This window comes from Rousettus aegyptiacus, unplaced genomic scaffold (assembly GCF_014176215.1).
Source record: "Rousettus aegyptiacus isolate mRouAeg1 unplaced genomic scaffold, mRouAeg1.p scaffold_m13_p_14, whole genome shotgun sequence".
NCBI classification, from domain to species: domain Eukaryota; kingdom Metazoa; phylum Chordata; class Mammalia; order Chiroptera; family Pteropodidae; genus Rousettus; species Rousettus aegyptiacus.
The window spans coordinates 38,701,159-38,728,109 of NW_023416289.1; the positions used below are offsets into that span (position 1 = coordinate 38,701,159).

General features: G+C 38.3%; 1 protein-coding gene across 2 annotated transcripts in view; it reads left to right on the top strand.

Moving 5' to 3' along the window:
- Positions 1-322: 322 nt before the first annotated feature.
- LOC107520943 (zinc finger protein 429) overlaps positions 323-26,951 on the top strand; it is a 59,490-nt gene continuing 32,861 nt past the window's right edge. For both annotated transcript variants that reach the window (XM_036231593.1, XM_036231594.1), the window contains exons 1-5: positions 323-432; positions 7,719-7,876; positions 11,499-11,625; positions 11,988-12,083; positions 23,492-23,565. In XM_036231593.1, coding sequence (XP_036087486.1) covers positions 7,862-7,876; positions 11,499-11,625; positions 11,988-12,083; positions 23,492-23,565 — 312 coding nt within the window. In that variant the 5' untranslated portion in view covers positions 323-432; positions 7,719-7,861. The remainder of the gene's footprint in view (positions 433-7,718; positions 7,877-11,498; positions 11,626-11,987; positions 12,084-23,491; positions 23,566-26,951) is intronic.

Sequence of the window (26,951 nt, forward strand, 5' to 3'; positions counted from 1 at the left end):
AACTTTTTAAACATCAACTTAGAATAGGCTCGTTAGCAGACCTGCTTAATGAAACATGAAAGAAAATTACATTTCTATTACAAGGTTCTGAACTATGAAAATGGAGGACCCTCCCGACCTCGCCCCTGCACCGGAACTACCCCCTCCCACCAGCGGGTCTGCATCGCCTTCACGTTTGCCACACCCTCCCGCTGGCCGCATCCCATCTTTCCACGGTCTCAGCCCCGGACCGTCGAGTATTCAGGCCACGCCCATTACCGGAACTGCTCCGCCCAGGCCCTGCCCTTTGTCCTTTCTTTCTTTCGCCGAGGTCGCGCGCTCAGTTTCTCGCAGACGTCGGAATCCTCTGAGGTGGAGCGAGTGTCACGCAGCCGTCTGTGACCGTCGGTCTTTCTGGTTTAAACTCGCGGGTCTCAGTCCACAGTCCTACAGGTGAGGCCTGGAGATTGCTACCGGGGTGAAATCCCCGCACCCGCGCCTCCTGAAGCAGTGAGTCTCGGTGTCCGGGTGAGAAGTCCCCAAACCCGACGGCTCCGCTGCGGCGTGGAGTCCGCGTTCATTGCCGGTTGAACTGTTTCTGAGGAGGGTTCCCTGAGGTCTTTCCGCTTGTAGGCCCTTAGACTCCACCTACTGCGTTTTCCTGCTTAAAATTTTACTGGCCAGCCCTTTACTCATGCGCCATTTAAAGTCTTGGGAGGTGATTCCAAACCCTTTGCGTCCCATCCCTCAGCTTCGGCCCATGCAGGCCCGGATTCCTCCCTAGACTGGGGTTCTGCAGATGGCCGCCCCCGACCCCGTCCTGAGCCTACCCAGCCCCATATTTAACATGAGGCACGACGCCCAGGAAGAGCACACGTTTCTGTCCGTGGGATTTAGGAGGGAAGACCACCGGGTGCCACAAGTACGGATCACCTCCCCCACGGGGCGAGCGGCTTTATGGAAGCAGTGACTGCGAAGGGGAGGCCGGGAAAGAGGCAGAACAAGGGTGTGAGGGCGATCACGAGGAAGAGACGGAGAATGAAAGAGAAACGGACAAGTGAGAAGGCAAAAGATCAGTGAAGGGAGGCCAAGGAGAGGGCAAAAGGGGGATGTGGGCGGGACTTGTAAAGAGAAAGTGAAAGAGGAAGTCTGGAAAGCACCACGAGAAGAAAGAAAATAGAGAAATATAGAGGAAAGAGACGAACTCCAGAGAGATGGAGGGAAGCAAAAAGGGAGAGGGGGCCTTGTTAGCAGGAGTTGGGGCAACAAAGGACAAAGCACTAAAGACAGAGTGGTCAGGAGAGAAAGCGTTTAGGAGAGCCTAGTGCAGGAACAGGGGGCGGGGGGTAGTGACGCCAGAGTAGAGAAAGAAACAGCACTGAGCTTAGCCAGCTGGGGGTGCGTAAGAGGAAAGGCAAGAGTGTAACGGGGAGCCGAGGGGACCCAGGAATAGAGGCAGAAAGAAGCAGAAGTACATGGAGATATATTGGCAGAAAAGTTAGGGAGAAAGTGCAACTGGAAGTGAAATGGTTTCAAAGAGTTTCACGAGAAAAGGGATAGGAAAAGAGTAGAGAAATGGAGAAAAAGGGGAGAAGGGTAGGGAAATGCAGGCAAGGAAAATAATGGAAAAAGAAGTATGAGACATAGACTGGTAGAAAGAAATACATAGTAGTGGAGGAAGAAGGGGAACCCAGATCTGGATGAGTGGTGAATTGATGGGATGTGGATGATTAAATTGTGATCAATGGACTTGTGGCTTTAAAATCTGTTTAGTTTAAAATTTGCTGAATTGTTTCAGTTATGCAGATGAGAATGACAATTGCAAAACTCCGGTTTGTAAGGCTCGTGCATTTTACAATTGTTTGCATGACCAGATGGCTTCCATCAGCAGCCTTACTCAGCCGGAGGGGAGAGACTTGTCTCAGTCAGTCATGGGTCCCTTCTCATTTCCTGGGGGTCTGAGTGGCTGTCAGGGTTGTGGTCCCCAAGACCCGTGCACTCCTTGGGCACAGCGGGGTGGAGGAGTCTGGGGGAGTGAGGAGTGTGCGGACTACAGAGAAGAGCTGGGGCAGGGAAGGAAAGACAGGGCCTGCCTGGTGCTGTCTGCGTGGCCTCGGGTGGGCTGCTGTCCTCTCCTCCTCGCTGGCTCAGTTGCAGGCACAGGGGCCACCTCACTGTCCTCAGCCATGCTGGCAGGTTTCTGCCCCAAGGCCTTTGTGCCGGCTGTTCCCTCGTTCCCAGCTTTCAGTGACTTTCCAGCCCTCCAGCTCCGAACATATTCCATCACCCTGTTTCAGTTTTGCCTGCATAGGGCTTTAAACACTTGGATTTCTTCTGTTATTTGTTTACATGTTTATGTCTCTCCTGAATAGCGTGTTGACCCCACCTGTGCAGATTTGCTCTTGTTGGTAATGTGTCTCCAGTGCCAGGTGTCAGGAAATAGTTAATAAGTTTTGGTTGTGTAAATGAATGGTTATACATGTAAATGGAGATGACACACAAAACTCAATATAAATTACAAAATGATTGGAAATGAAGGAAGAAATTGAGAAAAATATACTTATAGTGAGAGCTTTTTAAAATATTCCTCTTGGACCTTGTCAGGTCCAGTAGATAGGTAAGTATGACAAGGACGGAAAGACTGAATAACACCACCACAATAAGGTGTTATTACCAAAAAAAAAAAATTGTGATTTTTCCTAAAACCATGTTCCATTACAAAGTTGATTATAGACCTGGCCACAGAAAACCTTAATAAACTGACAAGGTCAGGTTTTCTCAGGGCATAGTCTCTCCTCATATTCCAGTAAAATCATTTCATGTTCATCCATTACTGCTGGCCCATCCAATGTGGCAGCCACTCGCCCCGTGTGACTGTTGAAGTTGTAAACTCACTGGTCTGACTTGAGATGCACCGTCGGGGGAAAGGATGTGGAATACCTTACTAAATAATTTTTAAGATATTGAGTCTGTTGAACTGGTGCCATTTCAGGTTAAAATATATTGAGTTAAATAAAGGATATTGAGTAAAACTCAGATTGTGGATTAAATGATTGATTATTTAAAAGGATAAAATTATTAAAATTAAATTCAATTACACTGTTATACAGAACAGATTAGTGGTTGTCAGGGATTAGAGATGGGAGTAGTTAGGATGGGATCAAGTGTCTTGCTTGTGGTCGTGCTTACACAAAGCTACGCGTGTGATGACACTGCACATACACATGGTCACACACACATTTTTAATGGGTTAAATTGTGTCCCTCAAAAGTCATACGTTGAGGTCCTCACCAGTGCCTTAGAATGCGACCTTACGTGGAACGGCATCTTTAAAGAGGCAGTCACGTTAAAATCAGGTGTTGAAGGGGGGCCCCACTGCAGTATGACTGGAGTCCTTATTAGGACGGGAAGTCTGGGCGCACAGATGTGCGCAGTGGGAGAGTGTGCTAATTTTTCCCCAGAACCCTGGTTATGTCAACCAGAACAGTGTTTTGTTTGTTTGTTTGTTTGTTTTTTTAAATTTGATTCCAGTAGAGTTGACATTCGATATTATATCTGCTTCGGTGAACAGCATAGTGGTTAGACATTTCTGTAACTTACGGAATGATCCCCCGTAAGTCTGGTAACCATCGACATCATAAATAGTTATTACAGTATTATTGACTATTTTCCCTAGGCTGTACTTCACATCCCTAGGACTATTTTGTAACTGCCATTTGGTCCTCAATCCCTTCACCTTTTCTGGGTGAAAAAGGCCAGAACAGTGTTATTGAGAAATAATGACTTGGGTCTGTTGATCTGTTTATCCGCACTTAAAAGGATAAATTTCACCGTGAAGATCCATGGCTCCTGTCAGGTTTTACTGTAGTGAATCTGCAGTGTTCCAGTATTTGTTTTTCAGTTCCTTTCATAATAATTATGTTTGTTCGACACGGTCACCTTTCAGGGCTCCTGTGTATTAATTTGACCGTATCTCCTCCCTTTAAATTTCATAATATGACTTATATTTACGGATTTTTAAGCTTATGGGTCATAATAAGTTTAATGTGTAAACCTTGTATAAATCCAGTTTCAGACCCTCAACGATATAGTCAGACTCACAGGAACAGAGATTAGAATGGTGCTGCCAGAGCCCGGGGCATGGGAGCTGGGGGCTGCTGTTTGGGAGGTACAAACTTTGATTCTACGCGAGGAAATGAGCTGTAGAGACCTGCGGGGCAGCACTGTGCCCGCAGTAAACACTGTTGTATCGTGCACTGAAAGGTCCAGTGGAAGGGTGGACCTCATGTTACCTGTCCTTACCATACTAGAACAGTGGTGAGAACTGCAACAAAAATATGTCCGTGGGTCATTTGGAGAACGTGGATTTGAGTGGGCCATTAGGTGATACTAAGTATTTAAAATTAATTTTGTGTAATAGTGTAGAAGTTTTTGGTGACTTTAAGTCTCGGATTATTTATGAGGTGAGTTTTTAAGGCATACCAAAAATATATGATTAATGAACAACCTCATATTTTGACAAGCTTCTAGAATATCCATGGAAGTGTTTTGCTCTGTCCCCTGCCCTACGTAAAGGGGGAATCTTGAAACAGATGATATAAGACTGGGGAAATGTTGGCAAATTTTGAAGTTGTTTCAAGGGGACTTAGAAATGTATTTTACTTAATTTTATAAATGCCAAACATTTTCATTTCAAAATACTTAGAGGAAAGAAGACAATCACGCATTACTGGGAAAGTACGTTTACCATAAATTAATTTAACTCATTATTGGTTACTTACTGATTAAAATTTAAAATCCGGCTCTTATTTTTATAGATAAATATACTTGTCAGTTGTCCTTTGGTGAAAATGAGGGGAGGAGCCACTGAGTAAAGGGCGCCCTTGGTTAATGGTTCTCATCTGGAGAGATGAAATGTACACTTAGTCTTTTAAATTTAATTTCTCCTTGGCTTTATGAAATTACCTGAAGGAAGCTATCATTTATTTTTTACTTATTTTTTTGAGCATTTTATGTTTAAATTACACTGGGGTTTAAACTATTTCTTTTCTCATTTTAATAGAGATGATATTGACTTAGAACATGGAGTAAGTTTAAGGTATATGACAATGTTTGATATCTGTGTATTGTGAAATGATTGCCACCTTAAATTTAGTTAACATCTCTTGCTTCATGTAGTTACAGTATCTTTCCTTGTGATGAGAGCTTTTAAAATCTAGTCTCTTAGCAACTTTGAAATAGACAATACGGTAGTTCCCCCTTATCAGCAGGGAATATGTTCCAGGACCCCCAGTGGATGCCTGAAATTGCAGATAGTAATCAAACCTATATATACTACTTTTTTCCCCTATACTTACATATCTGCAATAAAATTTAATTTGATTTCTAAATCAGGTGAGTAAGAGAGTAACAATAACTGCTAATAGAGCTTTTCTAACAATATGTATAGTGTAATTAAAGTTTTGTGAATGTAGTCTCTCTTTTAAAATATCTTTTAAATTGTTTCTCAGATATTTCATTTAACATTTTCAGACCTCGATTTCAGGGTGTGTAACAGAAAGCATGGAAAGTGAAACTAAGTCTAAGGGGGGAATAAAGTACAGTATTGATAAATACAGTCATCGCATAGTACATTACAACCCTGGCACTTATTTATCTTAGAACTAGAAGTTTGTACCTTTTGACCCCTGTCATCCAGTTGACTCCTGCACCTCCCCGCCTACTCCTATCAGGGTACCAGAAATCAGATCTGTGTTTCTGAGGTGGTTGTTTCAGATTCCAAATATGGCATATAGCATGTCTTTTTCCGTGTGACTTATTTCATGTAGCATAGTGCCCTCGAGGTCCATTTTTTGTTGCAAACAGAAGCCGTTCCTTCTTTTATTGCTGAATAGTATTCCAGTGTGTGTTGGTGTGTGTTTGTACACGCTCACACATATGCATATATCCCATTTCTTTATTCACTAGGTGAGAGACATTAGGTCGTATCCATGGGTTGGCCATTGTCAGTAATGCTGCAGTGAATGTGGCGGTGCACATCTCTCTCAGGATAGTGAATTTATTTCTGAAAGAAGTGATTTCATAATAGTGTACTTCATTTCACTGTCAGTGTAGCCCTTGTCATTCAAAGGGGAGCTCGCACTTGTCATTTCACGGCAGAGGAAGAAGCAGAACCTTGGGTATATTATTGGTGGAAAGTGGCAGTGGTTTACTTTTCCTGAGACTCTGTAGAGCAAGAAGCCACCTGAAGCAGACCCTGACTTCAGAGTGGTGGGAAGTAACTTAGTCCCAGGACTTACGAGGACAAAGAATGTGCGACTTTGTCCAGTGGGACAGAGATGGACTGTACTGGAGAGAGTTGTTATTGGTCATCTACCCTGTCCAAGTTGCCCACCTGGTGGGGAAACTAGCAGTGGTTTTTAGTCTCAGAATCTCTGTCCCTCATTTGCTTGTAATTTCTCTGACCCATTGTATGCCTGTCACCTGCTCTGTGGTGGACATAGGGACACTCCCCAGCCAACTCTCTTTTGGAGAGGTACAGGCACAGGGAGGGTCTGGCAGAGACTGGAGAGGGTAGAGGGGCCAGGAAGTTTGTCTCTCTTGTACTTTGCCTCAGGTGGCATCTAAATTGGGGCTGTATCTTTTTTGAGATGATGCCCTTGGTTGCTGGGATCCAGGAGTACCCCCCACCCAATGTCCCTGTAGTTAATTAGTACCTAAAAATTCTATTGAGGAGTCTGCTGTATTGTGGAAATATTTACTTTGAGAAACATTTGCTTTGGAATGATTTTACTCTCAATTTTGCTGTGAACCTGTAACACTGTTAAAAGTCTTTAAAAAATTTGTATTACAGTGGTATGTGGATCATCAAAAATGTTAAATGATTCAAGCCGTTGAAAGAATGTTTAAAAAATAAATAGGCTTGAAAAAGCATACATTAAAGATGCAAGAAAACACAGGTACCTAAATTGGAGGCAGGGAACATCCATCTGTGTCACCACAGTTCATAAAAGTACACACACACACACACAAACACACACACACACCACACCACCCCCACCCCTCCTGTACCTGAGCCCTACCTAACACCAGCCATGCTTGTTCCTGGATAAGCCGTGCCCCTCGGAATCCGCCCAGGGAGTCTGGTCTTCTGGAAGTACCTTTCCGAGTCTCTCACTGCTCAGAGGTCTCAGGTGTGCTGGTCTGGCATCTGACCCTGGCACTACTGAAAACAGCTTGAGGGGGACTAACTGCAGTACCACCAGGAATTAATTAAAGATGCCATTTCATGGGCCCCACTGCAGACCTGCAGAATCGTAACTTAGAGTGGGGCCCTGATCACCAAGGGATCTGTGTGCACATTAAAGCTTCAGAAGAAACACTTAACTAAATGGTTCCCGTCTGGTTTCCTGTTAGATCACATGAGGGATTTTAAGAATTAACATCACCAGCGCCCTCCCCCACAGAGTTGGTCATCTGGTCTGAGTAGAGCGTCATTGTTTTAGCAGGTGTTCCAGGTGGTTCTGAAGTGAGGCCAGGGTGTAGTGGGGCTGGAGAACATGTTTGTGAGAGTTGAGGGCAGACTGTTGGGGCTGGGGAGTAGCTGGGTGCTCTGTTGGGGTTGTGAGGGGTAGGAGAGCAGCCCACATTCTCGTTCCTATGGCAGAATTTGTGCATGGGCGGGGGGAGCAGGGAGCACATGGAGACAGGAAAAAACTCACATTTGGGTCTTCATGTAGGAGCTCGTTGTTCCTGAATCTTTCCTGTGACAAAGGACTGGAGAGGGTGGCCTTTTCAGCAGTTCAAGGTCCTTCTGCCTGTGAGTGTGGTGGAAGCAGACATCGCCTGAGAAAACAGCCCAGAGCTGGAGGACGACAACACAATGGCTGCATCACAGGTAACCATTCGGTCCCGGGTCAGAGGTTGGAAACCTTTAATTCTGGATTTCTGATGATCCTCTTTAGCGAGGTTCTTTTTAAGTGCTTGTTTTTTATTCCTTTTCTTCTTATGATCATCAAGGTCAGCCCTGTAGAATACTTTTCTCTTTGGTCCCAGAGACTGTTTTAGCCGCCAGCCCCCGAAAGACACACGGACCACCAGAGCTCAGTGAGTTATAGGAAACACACTCTTTATTCAGCCAGCTGGGTCTGCTAGGGTACACAGACCCCAAATTAGGCAGCCCCGAAATGTAGAGGTACAGAGTTTTTAAGCCCAAAATTCCATTTTTTATTCTATCTAAACACAAAGGGCTGTCTTTCTTCTATTCACTTCCTGTCAATTCACAGGTCAGGTGTGTAAGCGGGGTTACAGAAGCAGAAAGCTTGTTGTTAGAATGTTATATTGCTATGGGTGACAGCCTGTGTTGCCATGGACATAGCCAAGCAGTAATTTTCCTGTAAGTAATAAATTTTTAGCAGTCATTTTTCAGCCATTACAAGCCCTTTCTCCATTCTTTCTCTCCAGGCTTCCTAACAGCACACAAAGAATTCTCACTGCGAATTTTTGACCTTTTGTGGGGAGAAAGAAACTTTCCTCTACCTTCAAGGTTCTTTCAGCTAATCTATTGATCCAGATAGACTTGAGAGAGATTAGCAAGAAAAAACATCCAAATTGATCACATTCATATGTATGAGAACCTCACAAACGGGAGAAGTTCATTGACAGAAAGGGAAGGACCATGGATAGATAAGACTTTCTGAGCCTGGGATGAGGTGATGCACCTGGGGCTTCAGTAGGTAGTTGCAGGGAGAGCCTGTGCTGAGTAATCATGTAGATGGGTAAACAGCCATTTCTGCTCTTAACTGAGCATGGGCCAGGCTCCTCCTGATTTAAATTCTTCCAGACTGTAGAGAGGGCGAGGGAAACAGAAGTTTCTCTTGAGCCCACAGGGTCTGGGTTGCCTTTAGTTCAAAATAATCCACCTACCATTGAGTCACATCTTGGGGTGTGTCTTTCTGAACCCCTACACCTTCAACTATTGAAACATTTCTTTGTGACAGATCAACGTGGGAAGGCATTGATACCCAAGATTCCTGTTGGATGAGGTCAGATGCTAGGAAATCGATGAAGAAGGGAAATGTAGGTTTTAGATTCATCTGGATGCAACATCAGCTCTGTAGAACAGGGTTGAGAAAACGCATTTAAGCAGGATGACAATCAGAATAACTCAGAAAGTTCTGAAAGAATAAATAGAAGAGACTTGCTCAGTACATTGGCAAGAAAGAACTATTTACTTGCACTGTTAGATTTACAGAATATGGGAGGTATGTGCGGATTGAAATGTGTGTACAACTGATGTTAGCGGAGATGATGCTTCAGTCAGCTAATGTCACTTCCATTACACTTGATTTTCACTTGGTTCAGGGGCTCTCTTCACGATAAAGTTTATATATTTTTTCTCACTAATAAGGGTCTTGGATTTGTTGAGAAAAAAGCATAAACCATCACATTTTGTCCTGAAACTTTCTTTCCTTCTTAGTTTTTCTTTGTTTGTAGTTACTTTGCAAAATGAAGGCTCTCACTTTTGTTTTACTGTGGACGCGGGCCTTTGGAAATTGGCGCTTTAATCAGGCGTGGGACCTGTAAGTTTTCGTTATATTCCCCAGCCATGTCACAGACATACTCTTCTTTACTGCTGCTTTGTATTTGCAGAAAATTTACAATAATTATTATTAATGGATGTTCAACTGTGTTAAATTTTTAAAATAATGCTCGGCACAAAGGATAAGGAAAAAATTTGAAAGACATAAAAGACTAAGAAACAATAGCTTGAACTTCTATCATTGCATGTGTTCATCTCCCTTGTGAGTTTATCTACAAAGAGATTTTTGAGACTACCACAGCTGAAAATAATGTTGATATTACTCGTGACATTTTCTGTGTGACATTTATTTAATTAATTTATTATTTTTATTATTTATTATTATTTATGCCTACAGCACCTCGTCTTCCTAGGTGGTCTCCCATCCAAGTACTAACCAGGACTGTCCCTGCTTAGCAGCTGAGATCAGACATCGGGCTGTTCAGGGTGGCATGGCTGTAGATCATGGATTTTGGCTCCATTTGGGCATGAACCCAGGACCTTCTGTGTGTAAAGCAGACGTGCTAACCGCTACACTATGGAACCATGTATGACATTTAATATGTACATAGTTCCCATTTTTGACTGTGCGTAAATGTTAACATTTTTTTTCTCTTGTTTCTCTTCTTAGTTACAGAAACTGTTATGAGCATTCATGAAGGTTGTCTCTGTATTGGTCTTGTGTTGTTTTGAAAAGTTCTAAAAAGTTTGGAGTAAAACTAGGCTGTACCATATACTGGATGTTTCACAAAAGAAAAAAGAATAATGATATTATTCTCATCACCTATGTGTATTATGAATTAACATATGAACTATTAGAACAATATCTAGCATATATTTTAATTTCTTTTTAAAAATAATATTTTCTTTTTAAATTACAGTTGACATATAATATTTTACTTATTTTAGGCGTACAACATAGTGAATAGAGATTTTTCTGAAACTTATGAAGTGATTGCCCTGATAAGTTGAGTACCCACCTTACACCATACAGTTATTACAATATTAAGTATATTCCCTATGCTGTACTTTATATCTCCATGACTATTTGTAGCTACCAATTTTTACTTCTTAATTCCTTCACCTTTTTCATTCATTGGCTGAACCACCATCCGGCAATCACTGGTTTGTTCTCTGTGTCTGTGCATTTGTTTCTGTTTTTGTTTGTTCTCGTATTTTGTTTTTTAGATTCCACATATAAGTGAGATCATGTGGTATTTGTATTTCTCTGTTCTGTAGTTTCTTTGTAATTTTGATGTGGTTGTGGGTGGAGGCAAGCGCAGCGTTTTCCTACTCAGCCATGTTGACTGTCATATATTAATATTTTAAAAATGATTGTGGTTGCTATGCTTACTATTACTTGAGACCTGTAATTTCCATTAAACTCTATGAATTCTAAGGCCCGTATGAATCTTGTTTCCTTCCGTTGTGATATTCATTATGGTGGGACACAGACCAGAGTCATTAGTGTCAGTTGTTAAAGTGAGATTGTTAAAAATGTGGAAAACCATACCCTGCCACTCCTGAATCAGAATCTGCATTTTTACAAAATCTCCAGTTTATTCCTATACATTAAAGTTTGAGATATACTTTATCCTTCTAACTCACTATGACTTTTCCATCTAAGATATATATACCCTTTATCCTCTGTGTAACAGATACAATACTCAAAACTGAATATACTTATGCCATTGTCTTAATTTTTAAAATTTATCTCTCAGAAAAGTGGAGTCTCTACAGTTGTTTTATAGATCATATGTCATCCTCTTTTCTCAGAGTTAGAACATATACCAGCGAGTATTACTGTGTCAGTAGTGATCTTACTGGGTAATTCAGGATACCCTCCTAGGTCAAACTGGTTCTCTGAACTCCATTTTCATATTGGGTCACTTTATGAACTCTGCCTATGGCCACTTGGTAAATATGTCTTTTATTTCAGAGACTATTGACATTCACGGATGTGGCCATAGAATTCTCTCAGGAGGAGTGGGAATGCCTGGACTCAGCTCAGCAGGAATTGTACATGGATGTGATGTTGGAGAACTACAAGAACCTGGTCTTCCTGGGTGAGGTCGACTTCGTTACAGAATTTCTGCTTCAGCAACAGAGTTTTGTTTCCGTCGTTATTACAGGGTCTCCAGGGAGCTTCAGCTTTGTATGACAGTTTCAGGTCCCTGCTCTCAAGGAACAAACTGGAGTTTGCTGGTTTAGAAAAAAAGGCTTGATGATGTACTTGGAAGTGAAACTCAGGATGTGAAAACTTTTAATGTTGTCTAGTATAGTAAAGGTGCTGTCAGAAACAATATTTTGGGAAATCATTTCTAGAATATTCTAATCTACATAGTTCTCTCTTCTCACTTGAGTACAATATTGGATTAGAGATTGGAGAATCTCCGCCAAGACTCATGTTTCTTTTCCTAATAAACAGGTCTTGCTGTTTTTAAACCAGACTTTGTAACCTATTTAAAGCAAATGAAGGAACCCTGGGATTTGAAGAGAAAAAGGACAATATCCGTCCACCCAGGTAGGTGGGAATGAAGGTCGCAGGTGACACAAGGGAGAGGGCCAAAGGTCACTGAGGAAGCCAGACCTTAATGTGTGGTTGAGGAGGCTCTGCTTCAGTGGAAATGAGTTTTTAGAGGGTGAGGTTTGCTTCTGATGCTGCCACAGAAGGACGGCTCTTCTCTGGCACTGACTGTGCACTTCCACCCTCTAAGGCAATGGTCCCCAACCGATTTGGCACCAGGGACCAGTGCTCCTACGAGAATCTAACACCTGATGATCTGAGGTGGAGCTGAGGCGGTGATGCTAGCACTTGGAAGCTTTGGTCACTTGCCCGCAGCTCACCTACAGCTGTGCGGCCTGGTTTCTAACAGGCCACGGACATGGTTTGTGGTCCAGGGGTAGAGGACCCCTGCTCTAAGGACTGTCCTGCCCCAGTTATCTTCTATCACATGTGCAGTAAGAGCCAAAGTCCTGCCCTTGGACTGTGAGGGCAGGCGTGGTCTGGCTACTCTTCGTTGTTCTTGGGGCCTGGGAAAGTTTGTGCACATAGCTCAGGAATTCTGTTAACAATCTTTGAAGTTCTGTTTTTGCCTCATGTAAGTCGTGTGTGAAGGGTGTCGTTGAGATAGCGATAGCGGAGTTTGGTTCAGAAATCGCAGGAACACTGGCTACAGATGTTTTATGTTCTGCTGTGTGAATTCTCATCTTGTGGAGGCTTCAAACTTGACCCTACATAGTAGACTCTAATGTCATCACAGCACAGTGCACCTCCCTTAAATGAGGAATCTAATTGTTTCACTTCACAATGTCCTTTTGCTTTGTACGAAGCGACATCAGTAATTTTAAGTCTCTGTGTTAGAACAGTTAGTGTATCCATTTACCTTATCGAATTCTTAAATATTCTAATGCCATAGAGGAGCACAGAACAATGTCCACCATGAAGTAAAGGCGCCTTTGTTGCCTTATTTCTTGATCGCTTCATTTTATAATTCTGTCCTGTCTAGTGCATAGCTTCCTGGGGTTGTGTCCTATGTGTTTTTCCTTTTTGATTAAATCTGTGTTGACTTTGTGCCTTTAAATTAAGAAATGCCGATCCAATATTCTTAAATGTAATCCTTCAGAAGAAATGAGTTCTAGAATTATTAGCCACTGTATATTTGGGAAAATGTTTGGTTCCTCCATTTAAGGCTACTTCAAGAAAGAAGTAATCTTTAGATTTTTCATCTACTTTCTTCAACATGTCTCTTATTCTTCTTGTTATGCTTTAAACTCAAACATTTATTTTATAAATCATAGATTCTTGTGATCTCTGCATGTTACAACTTTCTCGTTCCTGTATTTAGAAAAGGATTTTTGCACTGTAAGATAGTTTACAGCCTACACTTTTTGTGTAAGAATAGCAGAAATATATTGATAATAAATTTCTCTAGTTTTATTGAAAAGCTTATTTAAATTCTTAATTAGTGTCATTTATGCATAATTCTAATGCATTTTCTGTGACATTTTCCTGCTCTATACAACATGGCAATGCTTCAGAATGCTTACTCTTCGTTGGTACACAGTCACAATTCAAAACTACAGTTATACAAGGTGATTTTTTTTTCAATTTGTTTATCAATTAGAGTTGACATTCAATATTTTGTATCTGTTTCAGATATTCAGCGCGGTCGTTAGACATTTATATAATTTACAAAATGATTCATCTGATTATTCTGGTACCCACCTGGCACTACACATTGTCATTACAATATATTGACTGTATTCCCTGTGCTGTACTTCCTATCCCCGTGGCTATTTTGTAACAGACAATTTGTACTTCTTAATCCCTTTGCCATTTTTACCCAGTCGCCCCAACCCTTATTCCATCTGTCAATCAGCAGTTTGTTTTTTTGTATCTATCTATAGGTCTCTTTTCATTTTGCTTTTTCATTTATTATGTTCCTTAGATTCCATGTATACATGGAATCATATGGTATCTGTCTTTGTGTAACTTATTTCACTTAGTACAAACCCTCTACGTCCATCTATGTCATTGCAAATAGTAAGATTTTATTTTATTTTTTATGGCTGAATAATATTCTATCGTGCATGTGTTTCATAACTTCTTTATCCATTCATCTATTGATGAGCACTTAGGTTGCTTCCATATGTCTTGGGTATTGTAAGTAGAGCTGCAGTGAACATGGTGCATATATCTATTTGAGTTAGTGTTTTGGTTTTCTTTGAATAATACCCAGAAGTGAGATTGTTGGTTTATAAGCTCATTCTATTTTTAATTTCTCGATGAACTTTTAAAACTATTTTCCACAGCGGCTGTACCAATTGGCAATCCCTCCAATTGTGTATGAGGGTTTTCTTTTCTCCACACCCTTGTCAACCGTGTTGTTTTTTGATTTATTGATAGCCATTCTGATAGATATGATACCACATTGTGGTTTAAATTTGCATTTTTCTGATGATTAGTGAAGTTAAGCATTTTTCATGTCTATTGGTTGGTTGTCTGTGTGTCCTCTTTGGAGAAATGCCTATTCAGGTCCTCTGCCCATTTTTTATTTTTTTTGTTTTTGTTTTTGTTTTAAGTTGTACGATTTTTTCCCTTTTATTCATAAAAGAACCAGAATTCAGATTACATATGCTAGATTAATGATTAAGGTACTGGTGGGTAGGAGAAAAGAACTCTCATATTTGATTAAAACATAAGCATTTAGTAAAACTATTACCATAACACTATATATCATAATGAAAAATGTATGTCAGGAAAATAATGAATTTGGGGCTTAAAATTTTACTTTATAACAAGGCACTTAACACATTGAAAATAATAAATTTCCGAACATAGTAAGTTTCCGAAAGAATGCAATTGGCTACCTCTCAAACCTAACAATATTTCATGTGAATATACTGTAATGTAACCATACATTTTACAGTATAAATCATTACATTGATGGTAAATTAGATAATGAATTCCAGCTTGGCAACTAGATAAGTTTGTTTATAGTTTCTTTTTCTTTTTTAAAGGACAGATTTAAATAATTATATAATAAAGAGCTCTGATTCACTTAGAACACAGCATTCTTAGATTAGTGAATAATAAAGCACAACTTATAAGGTCTGTATCTATGTAAAAACTTATCTTTGGGTATGTTTAACATGGTTTTCAGTGTTTAGGTATTGAAGTCAAGAGCACTTCTTAATAGACGATATATTTTTAGTAAGTCAAATGAGTTAAATTATTGCGACACAATGACATTAAAAATATACAAGGAATCTTTATATGTGCAAACAGAAAAGCCTTCAATACATGGCATATTACTTATAATATTCTTGTTTTAAACTTATAAACTGATTTATTAAAAACTTTCTTACACATCCTTACAGAAGTGTGTTAAGACTGGCTTAAAGTTTTAATAAGTTTTACAGTGCAAAACAAAAATAACAAAAAAAAGGAATTTAAAAAAATATTCAAAAATGTCAAATTAGAAGATGTGAACCTTTAAAAACTGCATGAGTTCTGACATAATTTAAAAAAAGGCAGCCAACTTGGTGTTTCAAAGTAAACTGTCAGTAGTTATAAATAGAAACATAAATTAATGATTGTGACTGTGAGGTAAAAATGATCTGCCATTTCACTTAGTATGATTCTCTCGCGTTCCATCCATGTTGTCACAAATTAGAGTATTTCATCTCTCCTTATGGCTGAACAATATTCCATTGTATATATGTACCACCGCTTCTTTAGCTAATCATCTATCGTAGGACACTTTGGTTGCTTCCATGTCCTGGCCACTGTGAATAATGCTGCTGTGAACATCAGTGTGCAAATATCTTTTTGAATATGGCTTTTCAAGTCTTTGAGGTAAATACCTAGTAGAGGGATTGCTGGAACATATGTAGATCAATTCTTAGTTTTTTAAGGACATGCCATACTGTTCTCCATAGTGGCTGTACTAATTTGCAATCCCACCAGCAGTGTATGAGGTTTCTTTTTCTCCACATCCTCTCCGAAATTTGTTATTACTTGTCCTGTTGATGACAGCTATTCTAACAGGTGTGAGATGGTATCTCATTGTGGTTTTGACTTGCATTTTCCTAATAGCTAGCAATGTTGAGATTTTTACATATATTTGTTAGCCATTTTTTTTTCTTCTAGGGAGAAGTGTCTGTTCAGGTCCATTGGCCATTTTTTGATTGGATCGTTTGTTTCTTTGTTGTTATTGAGTCGTATGAGTTCTTTGTATATTTTGGATATTTGGCCCTTATTGGAGGCATTGCTTGCAAATATATTTTCCCATTGAGATGGTTGTCTCTTTACCTTGTTGACGATTTCTTTTGCTGAGCAGAAGCTTTTTAGTTTGATGTAGTCCCATTCATTTACTGTAGCTTTTACTTCTCTTGCCTTTGAGGTCAAATTCATAAAATCCTCTTTAAGTCCTAGGTCCTTGAGTTTAGTTCTTATGTTTTCTTCTATGTATTTTATTGTTTCAAGGCTTATATTCAGATCCTTAATCCATTTTGAGTTAATTTTGGTGTGTGGCGATAGAAAACAGTGTAGTTTCATCTTTTGCAGGTGGCTTTCCAGTTTTCCCAGCACCATTTATTGAAAAGGCTTTCCTTTCTCCACTGTATGTTTTTTACTTTTTTGTTGATTATTTGCCTGTGTAAATATGGGTTTACTTTAGGACTCATTTCTGTTCCACTGATCCGTGTGTCTGTTCTGCTGTCAATACCATGCTGTTTTGATTACTGTCACTTTGTAGTATAATTTGGAGTTGCGCAGAGTAATGCCTCCAGCCTCATTCATTTTTCTCAGGATGGCTTTGGTAATTTGGGGTCTTTTGTGCTTCCATATGAATCTGATGATTTTTTGTTCTATTTCTTTAAAAAGTGCCGATGGGATTTTAATGGGGATTACATTAAATCTGTAATATGCTTTAGGTAATATGGTCATATTAACTATGTTGATTCTTCCAATCCAAGAACATGGGGTATCTTTCCATTCTTTGTTGTGGGTTTTTTTTTTTTGGTATTTTTTAATAGGGTCTTGTAGTTTTCATTATATAAGTCCTTCACGTGTTTTCAATTTATTCCTAGGTATTTTATTCCTTTGTTGCAATTGCAAAAGGGATTATTTTTTCCACTTCTTTTTCTGACGCTTCATTGTTAGAATATAGGAACACTATGGATTTCTGAACGTTGCTTTTGTATCCAGAGACTTTACTGTATTTGCTTATTGTTTCTAGTAGTGTTCTAGTGGAGTCTTTAGGGTTTTCTATATAGGGAATCATGTCATCCACAAATAGTGACAGTTTGACATATTCATTTTCTATTTGGACGCCTTTTATATCTTTCTCTTGTCTGATTGCACTCGCTAGGACCTCCAATGTTATATTGAATAACAGTGGCGATAGGGGACAGCCTTGCCTTATTCCTGATCTTAGAGGGAAGGTTTTTGTTTTTTCACCATTAAGCATAATGTTGGCTGAGGTTTTGTCATAGATGGCTTTTATTATGTTAAGGTACTTTTCTTCTATACAGATTTTGTTAAGTGTTTTTATCATAAATGGATGCTGTATCTTGTCAAAGTTTTTTCTGCATCTATGGATATGATCATATGATTCTTATTTTTTTATTTGTTTTTGTGGTGTATCATGTTAATCAATTTGTGTCTGTTGAACTATCCTTGTGCCCCTGGGATGAAGCCCACTTGATCATGGTGTATAATCTTTTTAATATGTTACTGTATTCAGTTTGCTAGTATTTTATTTAGGATTTTTGCATCTGTGTTCATGAGAGATATTGGTCTGTAGTTTCTTTTTTTGTGTTATCTTTTCCAGGTTTTGGTATCAGAGTAATGTTGGCCTCATAAAATTAGCTGGGAAGTATTGCCTCCTCTTTGATTATTTTGGAAGAGTTTGAGGAGAATAGGTATTATATCTTTTTTGAATGTTGGGTAGAATTCACTGGTGAAGCCATCTGGTCCCGGACTTTTACTTTTTGGTAGGTTTTTGATGATTGTTTCAATTTCCACACTGCTGATTTGTCTATTTGGATTTTCCAGTTCTTGATTCAGTACAAGAAGTTTGTATTTTTCTAAGTACTGGTCCATTTCTTCTAGGTTATTAAATTCGGTGTTATATACTTTTTCATAGTGTTCCTGGATGATCTTTTCTATTTCTGTGATATCAGTCATAATTTCTCCTCTTTCATCCCTGGAATTGTTTATTTGTGTCCTTTCTCTCTTTTCTTTAGTGAGTCTAGACAGGAATTTGTCAATTTTATTAACCTTCTCAAAGAACCAGTTGTCGTTGCATTTATTTTTTCTATTGTTTTTGTTGTTGTTTTCAATTTCATTTATTTCTGCTCTAATTTTGATGACTTCTTTCCTTCTGCTGACTTTAAGCCTCATTTGTTCTTCCTTTTCTAGTTTTTTAAGATGAAGCATTAGGTTGTTTATTTGGGCTCATCGTTTTTGATGATAGGCCTGTAAATGGTATGAACTTTCCCCTTATGATAGCTTTTGCCATGTCCCAAAAGTTTTGATATGTTGTACTGTCATTATCATTCATTTCTTTGTCTCTCTTGATCTCTCTTTTTATTTCTTCCCTTACCCAGTTATTCTTCAGTGGCATATTGTTTAATCTCCATGTATTTGTGGTTCTTCATGATTTCTGTTTGAAAATGATCTCTAGTTTCAAAACATTATGATCAGAGAATATGGTTGGTATGATTTCATCCCTCTTATATTTGTTGAGGCTATCTCTGTGTCCCAGTATGTGGTCAATTCTTAAAAATGTTCCTTGTGCACTAGAGAAGAATGTGTAAGCAGCTGTTTTGGGATTCTGAACTCTGGTAGCTCTTATGAGCGATCCCATGCTCAGACCTGCTGGTATGCAGTTTAGGTGTGTTTGATTGAGTTTTAGATGTTCAACTTATGATTGTTTCAAGGGGAGAGATCTGGGGACATCTCTCACTTCACCATGTTTCCCAGAATCCTCTCAATTGTCTTTTAAAAACTAGAAAATACACTTTAAAATGCAGCGTTTGTGTTCCAAGTTATACAACACACTTCCAGAAGAGGGCGCTGGTATACAGCAAAGACTCTGATGTGATGCGGTCATTCATAAACCAGACTGGAGACGCCCTCCTTTAAAACATTCTTTTTTCCCAAGATGCCAGTAAATTAAATAAATTCAAAATCATGTCTGGTGGACTTGGGGAAGAGTGCTTTATTTTCAGAGTTAATGGAGGAACTCAAAAAATAGACTCTAGGAGGAATTTATTTCAATTTTAAAAAATTTAGGGAAAAAATGTCATAATATATAGGAATTTTAGTTATCTCACAGAACTAAATTAGAGGAAAAACTTCAAAGATGAGTGCAGATTTACAAAAACAATGATAACGGAGACGATCTTATATCTTGATTGGCAAGAGAAAGGGGCTCTGAAAATTTGTTTCAAAGTTAACATTGTGGTTTTTAAAAATTGAAACATAATTTGACATATATGATTTCAGGTGTACAACATAATGATTCACTAATTCTATATACTGTGAAAGGATCATCACAAGAAGTCTAGTAATTATTTATTTTTTATATCCCACAGTGGCATGTTGAGTTAAATCTCAAGTTTGCTTTCCTAAATGTAAATGAGTTTCACTGTTCCTCTTATTTTCACATCTTGAAACTCTGAATTCTACCCTCCCACCCTTATTTTGATGTCACATGCTTCCACAGCATGTATGCTGGCACTGTGACATGTGCTGTAAGGAACATGAAAGCAGCAGTGCTCACACGTGAGGTCATAGATGTTTTTAAAGTTCTTTCAAAGGTGATGGTGTTATATTTTCGAAAACTGGATTACTTGACTGAAATGTAAGACTTACTATTTTCAGAGTCTCCAGCAATCAATACACCATGATTTTAAAAGTTTAAATGCTTACTTCTTTAATTTGAAGAAAAGTGGGTTATCTAAATCAGAGGCTCAAGGAATGTACCAGTGGAAAGAGAGCACAACCCAGACTTCAGTGTCAGATGCTTTTCCTCACAGTCAGCAGGAGTTTAAAATCAAGCAGTACACGGCTTTCACAAGTGTCGATATTTAATAAGTAAAAATTATGGAGAAATATGGTTAAACACATTAGGCAAGCTATACATATGTTTCTTGTTTTAATGATAAATACTGGGAAAACGTGCATTTCAGAGCAAGCCAAAGGAGGTTTAGGGTTTCATTACCTATTCTAAATAATCAGATTAGTGAACCCTTTTTTTCTGGCTTCGAAGTCAACTACCTTTCCTTTAGTAAGTTTTAATACAGAGGAAGAGCTTACTGAAAACATTTACGGAATTTATTCCAAGAGCTGATGACTCTTCTCAGTGGATTTAAATTCGTAATGTGCTTCTCATGAGCAATTTATTTATTTTTTGTTTTTAAATATTTTTAAAATTTTAATTAATTTATTTTTCTATCAAGTAATTTAAAAGCCAATTAGTATATAAAAAGGGATTTTTTTTTTCATTCTAAGTGGAAGGAAATTTTTACCTTCAATATAAATAAACTCTCTTGCCACCTAAATGGCTTTTCTGCCCTCGGACCTAGTATTGCTGATTTTATGACCTTAAACCTTCTTCGATGCTTACTAGAAGTCTTAAGCCAAGAATTATCCAAAGGATTCAACTGAATTAAACAATGCAATAAATCTCATAGAATTAAAACGATCAGATTTTCAGAAGTCTTTTTTTTTTTTATTTTGCATCACTGGAAAGAACTTTAGAAACGATGATCTTCCCCCTCTTTATTGAGTGGTTATCACTGTAACACACCGATTCCAACAGTAGATTATCGTGTGGACCGTGGTATAATTTCAGAGTCAGAGTAAAATGACTCACTCATGGTCTGTGTCCTTAGTCCTTCTTATAAATACCCAGTTTATAGGAAGCTGGGTCTCTTCCTAAAAGGCAAGACTCCATCTTGGTTTTTCCATAAAGCACAGCGTAACTGGAAATAAATGGTTTTCAGTGAATTGTGACCGGATGTATATCTGAGTTTCAATTAGCAGCTCTAAAATATGTTACACAGGGCGAGACCTGGGAGAGACGCAGACTTGCTGTCCATGTGGCAGGAGCATCGGTTCAGGTAGTCCCCTGTGTTGTAGGAACGAGGTGCAAATTCCCCAGGCAGACAGCGGGTAGTTATGCACAGTAGGGCCACTCGTTAGCAGAAACAGACCTGCTTTCTGTGTATCTGTCATAGAGATCTTAAAATGAAATATTTACACATGTAAAATCTATGGGGGTAAATAATTTTCATGTGTTGATATCGTATCCTACATTTTGCCACATTTGTTTAAGATTTGTATGTGTATGAGTGTATTCTTTAATATTTTCTAATATAATAAAATTCTGTCTTCTGTTGCTAGATAACATTTTACTATTTTGTGGGTGTGTGTGTGTGATGGGGGGGGCTTACCATGAGGGTTAAAGTTATGACGCTATATTTTAAACTGATAGTGTCAATTGTATACAGAAACTCTACTACTTATCATACATGATAGTTTGATTATAATGCGTGTGTTGATATTTTTACATCTTTACCTGTACCCATTTGTGAGATTGATTGCACAGTATATATTTTATGTTTTGTTTTTTTATGATAAATTTAGGATTTTTTGCTTTTAAAAAATTTTATAAAAAATAAAATAATTTGTTTCTTCATTACAGTACCACAGATTTCAATATTCGTGTATATAATTTACCTTTACTTTTATAGGTTCACGTAGTTTTATATATTGTTTAAAATTCTTTTATTTCATCTAGAAAGACGTTCATTAATATTTTTCATATGGCAGATCTAATGGTGAGAAAGTTGTTGGGATTTTTCATCTGGGAAGGTGTTTATTTCTCCTTTGTTGAAAGACAGCTTTACCAGATGTAGTATTCATGGTTGATAGTTTTTGTATTTTAAGCACTTTGAATATTTTATCTTAAATGCTCTTCTTATAAGGTTTCTGCTGAGAATCCCACTGATAATCTTAGGGGAACTTTTATGTACCAATTTGGACAATTTGTTTCCTTTTTTAAATTTTTTCATTTTTATTATTATTTTCTTGCTACTTTCAAAACTTAGTTTTTGGCTGTGATTCATGATAGTGTGATTATAATATGTGTCTCTTAGTGTTTTTACATTCATCCTACTTAGAACTTGTATGTTTCTTCAAATGTGGTCTGCCCTTTTTCACTCTCTTTTCATGGGGTCCGCTTAATGTGAATGTTGGTCCACTTGTTTGTGCCCTATGAGTCACTTCACTTTTTGACTTTTTTTTTTAGCTTCCCTACATTGACAATTTAAAATAAACCGTATTTAAGTTGTCTGATCCTTTCTTCTGTTTGATCAATTCTGTTTTTGGATGCTTTGACTGTATTTTCAAATTCAGGTATTGTATTTTCCAGCTCTCAACTTTTTGTGGTTCTTTTTTATATTTTGTCTCTTTGTATTTTCATTTTGGTTATGCATAGTTTTTTTTTAATATTATTTAGTTGTCTGTTTTCTCTGATTCCTAATTGAGCAACTTTAAGACAGTTATTTTGAATTTTTTTGTCAGATAATTAATAGATCATTAACTTAGGGCCATTTTCTAGAGATTTATTTTGTGCCTCTGGATCATGTTTTCCTGTTTCCTTGTATGTCTTGTGATCTTGCTTTGAGATTGGCAAATTTAAGAGAGCCATGTTCCAAGGCTTTATGAATGTTTTTGTACAGGAGAACGCACATTACAGTAAGCTGTGCTCAAAATTCTGAGGACTGCCTAACCTCTCTTGGGGCGTGTATTCTATTTTCTGTAATTTTCAGTTTTAAATATTTTCTGTTTCTTTCTTAGAGTCCATGATCCATTCCTGTCCCTGACGTCTGCTGTCACTACTGCAGTCTGTGGTCTTTGAACAATGACTCACCTTTTTCTCAGCAGCTACATGCATTCCCACTGTACTGCCATTTCATTAGCAATATGGGTCATGCAAAACAGAAACAAATTCTTCGGCAGCTGCAAAATAGCCAGGTCATCAGACACACGATCCACTCATTTATTTCTCTCCTGAGAGGAAATTGGGAATTGCGTGTTTTCCCACAGTCATTTTATAGTGTGCCAGGGAGGGTGAGCCTCTCTTGTGGGTGAACGTAAGCAACTTCTCTTCCTTTCTTTGATGTGACTCTTCCTCATTTTGTGCTTTCCTGGGGGTGGCTTCTGGGGTCCTCGAAAAGGCTGTTGTGTCAGTAGTTGTTGGTAAGTTCTCATTTCCATGGCGGAGGGAACTTTTGGTGCTTCTCACTCTGCCATGGTACTACAGTCATCTGATCGGTATTTATTTTATATATTAGAATTTAAAGTATTTACCTGAGTGTACTATGTATGATAATTTGTGTGGTATCTTTCAGCTGTGTCTTCTCAGAAAACCCAGGGCTTGTTGCCACAGCCGGGCCTAGAAGATTCATTCCACAAAATGCTGCCGGTAAGATGTGGGAGGTGTGGTCTTGAGAATTTACACTTAATGAAAGACTGGGAAAGTGAAGGGGGGAGTGTGAAGGGCAAAAGGGATCTTATGATAGACATAACCAAACTGGGATGGTTACCCATATTAAAATCGTTGTTGCCAAAGGAGATCAGGGATATAAAACATCTTGAGAAAATTCCCACTTTAAGTCATTTACATTTCTAGAACAATGTATATCTAAGGACAGAGAATAGATATTTTGTGAAAGGAAATTTGACAATTAGGGAAGTCACCTCGTTCATGGTACATGAAATCATTTGAATCATTTACTGTATTGGATATTTAAGAAGCAGTTGCTGCTCCCAGGCTTTATGGACTTTGTACAGGAGAACACAAGTAACCATCAGCTAGCTGTGCTAGATATTCTAAAGCTTGCCAAAGCTCTTCTGGTGGTACATATTGGATGAAACATTAAATCATAAATTTTTAAAAATAATATATTTCAAAATCAAGATGGAAATTCTAAACGTGATGAGTTTGAGAATTCCTTAACTAAGAATTCATTATTCTTCCACGGCAAAATAATTCCTACTTTTTTCAGTCTGTAGTTTTCATAAACTTTTGGAGGGTCTTTGTACAATCATCATTGTTCAGTAGAAATCAGAATATTTAATTGGAAGCAACTTTACATGTGTAATGAAATGAGAACGTGCACTAAAAGGGTTTTTCTATTTTCATTAATTACCAGAGTATATATAGCGAAGAGAGAAGTTATCAGTGCAGTGAATCTGGGAAAACCTTTAACCATGGGTCATATCCTAATAACCATCAGAGAATCCATTCTGAGAGAACCGTTGTAAATGTCAGTCTTTACTCAAAGCTCAAATATTGATACTGAAGACAGACAAATGCAGTGAATGTGCCAAGTCTTTGAATTAATCTTTAAATCTAACTAACATCAGAATATTCCTACTGGGAAGGAATGTTACAAATATAATCAGTGTGAAAGAGTCTTTATTCAGTTAAACAATTGGACATACACGTAAGATTTATACTGGAGAAAAAACTTACAAATGTAAAGAATGTGGTATATCTTTTAAGTAGTGTTCAAGTCTTATTCAACATCAGAGAATTCACACTGGAGAGAAGGCTTATCAATGTAGAGAATGTGACAAAGCCTTTAATAATTGTTCAAACCTTACTCACCATCAGAAAATTCATACCAGTGAGAAGCCTTATAATTGTAGAGAATGTGGTAAAACCTTTACCCTGTGTTCGACTTACTCAGCAACAGAGGATTCATAGTGGGGAGAAGCCTTATAAGTGTAGGGAATGTGGCAAAGTTTTTACCCAGTACATAAAACTTACTCAACATCAGATAATTCACACTGGTGAGAAACCTTACAGATACAGAGAATGTGGCAAAGCCTTTAAGCGGTCCTCAAACCTTTCTGAACATCAGAGAACTCATAGTGGAGAGAAGCCTTATATATGAAGAGAATAGGGTAAAAAATTTAAACAGTGCTCAAAACTTTCTCAACATTAGGAATTCATAGTGGTGGGAACTTTACACATGTAGAGAATGTGGCAAAACCTTTACCAGGTCTTAGTTTTTACTCAGTGTCAGAAATTATCAGAGAAGCCTTTAAATACAGCTAATTTGGCAAAGCCTGTAATCGGCGTTCCTCTCTTACTTGATATTAGACAATTCATAAATGGAGAGAAACAGTACAAATGTAAGGATGTGGCAAAACCTTTAGTTGATGTCGAAGCCCCAATAAATATGAGAGAATTCATACAAGAGACAGGCCTTACGAATGTAGAGAATGGGGCAAAGCCTTTACCTTGTACTCGGGAGACTTTACCCAACATCAGAGAATTCATGCTGCAGAGAAACAGTACAGATGTGAAGAGCATGGCACAACCTTCAACTGTTGCTCAGGCCTCACTAAACATCAGAGAATTCATACTGGAAAGAAGACTTACAAATGTAAAGTGTGGCAAAGCCATTATTGCGCGTTTGCTCTGTAATCGGCATGTGAGAACTCATACTGACTAGAATAGTAACACTAAATGATGTGTTGGACCATTTAGCTCGACTTACAGCCTCAGCATCAGAAAATGAATCCCGGTGAGAAATTCTCCATTTGTGATAAATAGTGAAAGAGCCTTGTCCAAAATAGACGCTTCAGAACTCCCCACAGAATTCTTACGTGAAAGTGACTTTAAAGATGTAAAAAATGTAGGAACGTATATAATCAAAAATGAAAACTAAAATGCCAAAATTCACAGTAAAATAATAAGTCAATAACACTTTTCAGAAATCAAATCAGAATACTTAGAGAAGAACCTGTCCAAAAGAGATAACTAACTTGTTAATGTGCTTCGGGATACCAAGTAGATGGATGTTTGGACAGGTGTGGTTACTTACCATGTGTCCTTTATATTGACAGTATTCAACAATTTCTGGAAAGGAAATATTAATGTGCTTCAACTCTTAAACCACTCGTGCTATGCCTCTACTTCTGGTGTGTATGTGAAGTCATTGGGTTGATTGTTGGTCCTCAAAGATCTGAGTTTGCTAGTCGTATAGGTGAGGTTTATATATTTATATCCACTTTTCAATGGAAGGTTAAGGACAATGTATTATACAATTTTTGAGGGAAATATAAATGAAGTTGCCGATTTTTAGGATGCTGATATTAGTCGCCATGAAGTAGGTGTTCCGAGCATCATCATTGCATTAGTGTAAGATGGGGAAACAGTTTGAATTTTAACTAGTGTTACCAATTTCTCTTGAAGGGAAACAAGTAGCATTTAATTAAAATTCTGATGAAATTTCATAGTAGTTATTGATTAAAGTCATGAATATGATTCCACGTTGTTTAAATAAAGAGTTCTTCAGCGACATCTGAGAAAAGTATAGATAACATCCCTAAGTGCAAAAAGTTATTGTACATCCTTGTTTCTAAGTATTTATCTTCCCCCTTGAAAACCGTAGAAGGCACAGCTCTCAGATCATTGTATCAGGAGAATAGGAATGCTTCTTTTGAATGCTCATAATGTATATTTTGATCAGTGATCGTACAGTGCGTTTGTAATGCTTTATCTAGAATATGTGTGAACTTGATGTTTTCATTAATAAAGGTGAGTGTGTTTGAATGTGTTAATGTTGCTGTATAATGAATGAAGTGTTATCCTGCTCCCAGTGTCAGCCTGTCCCACCATATTCAAGGTTGTGCGGAAGAATGTCCTATTTGGTCATGCGGTGGAATGACATGATTAGCAATCACTGACTCCTGTGCCCTTCAGCCTTCAATAATATGGAAAGATTTCCCCTATAACTTTTACATTCTATTTTTCTTCTCATTGTAGATATGGGGGCACTATGATGGTTTACAATA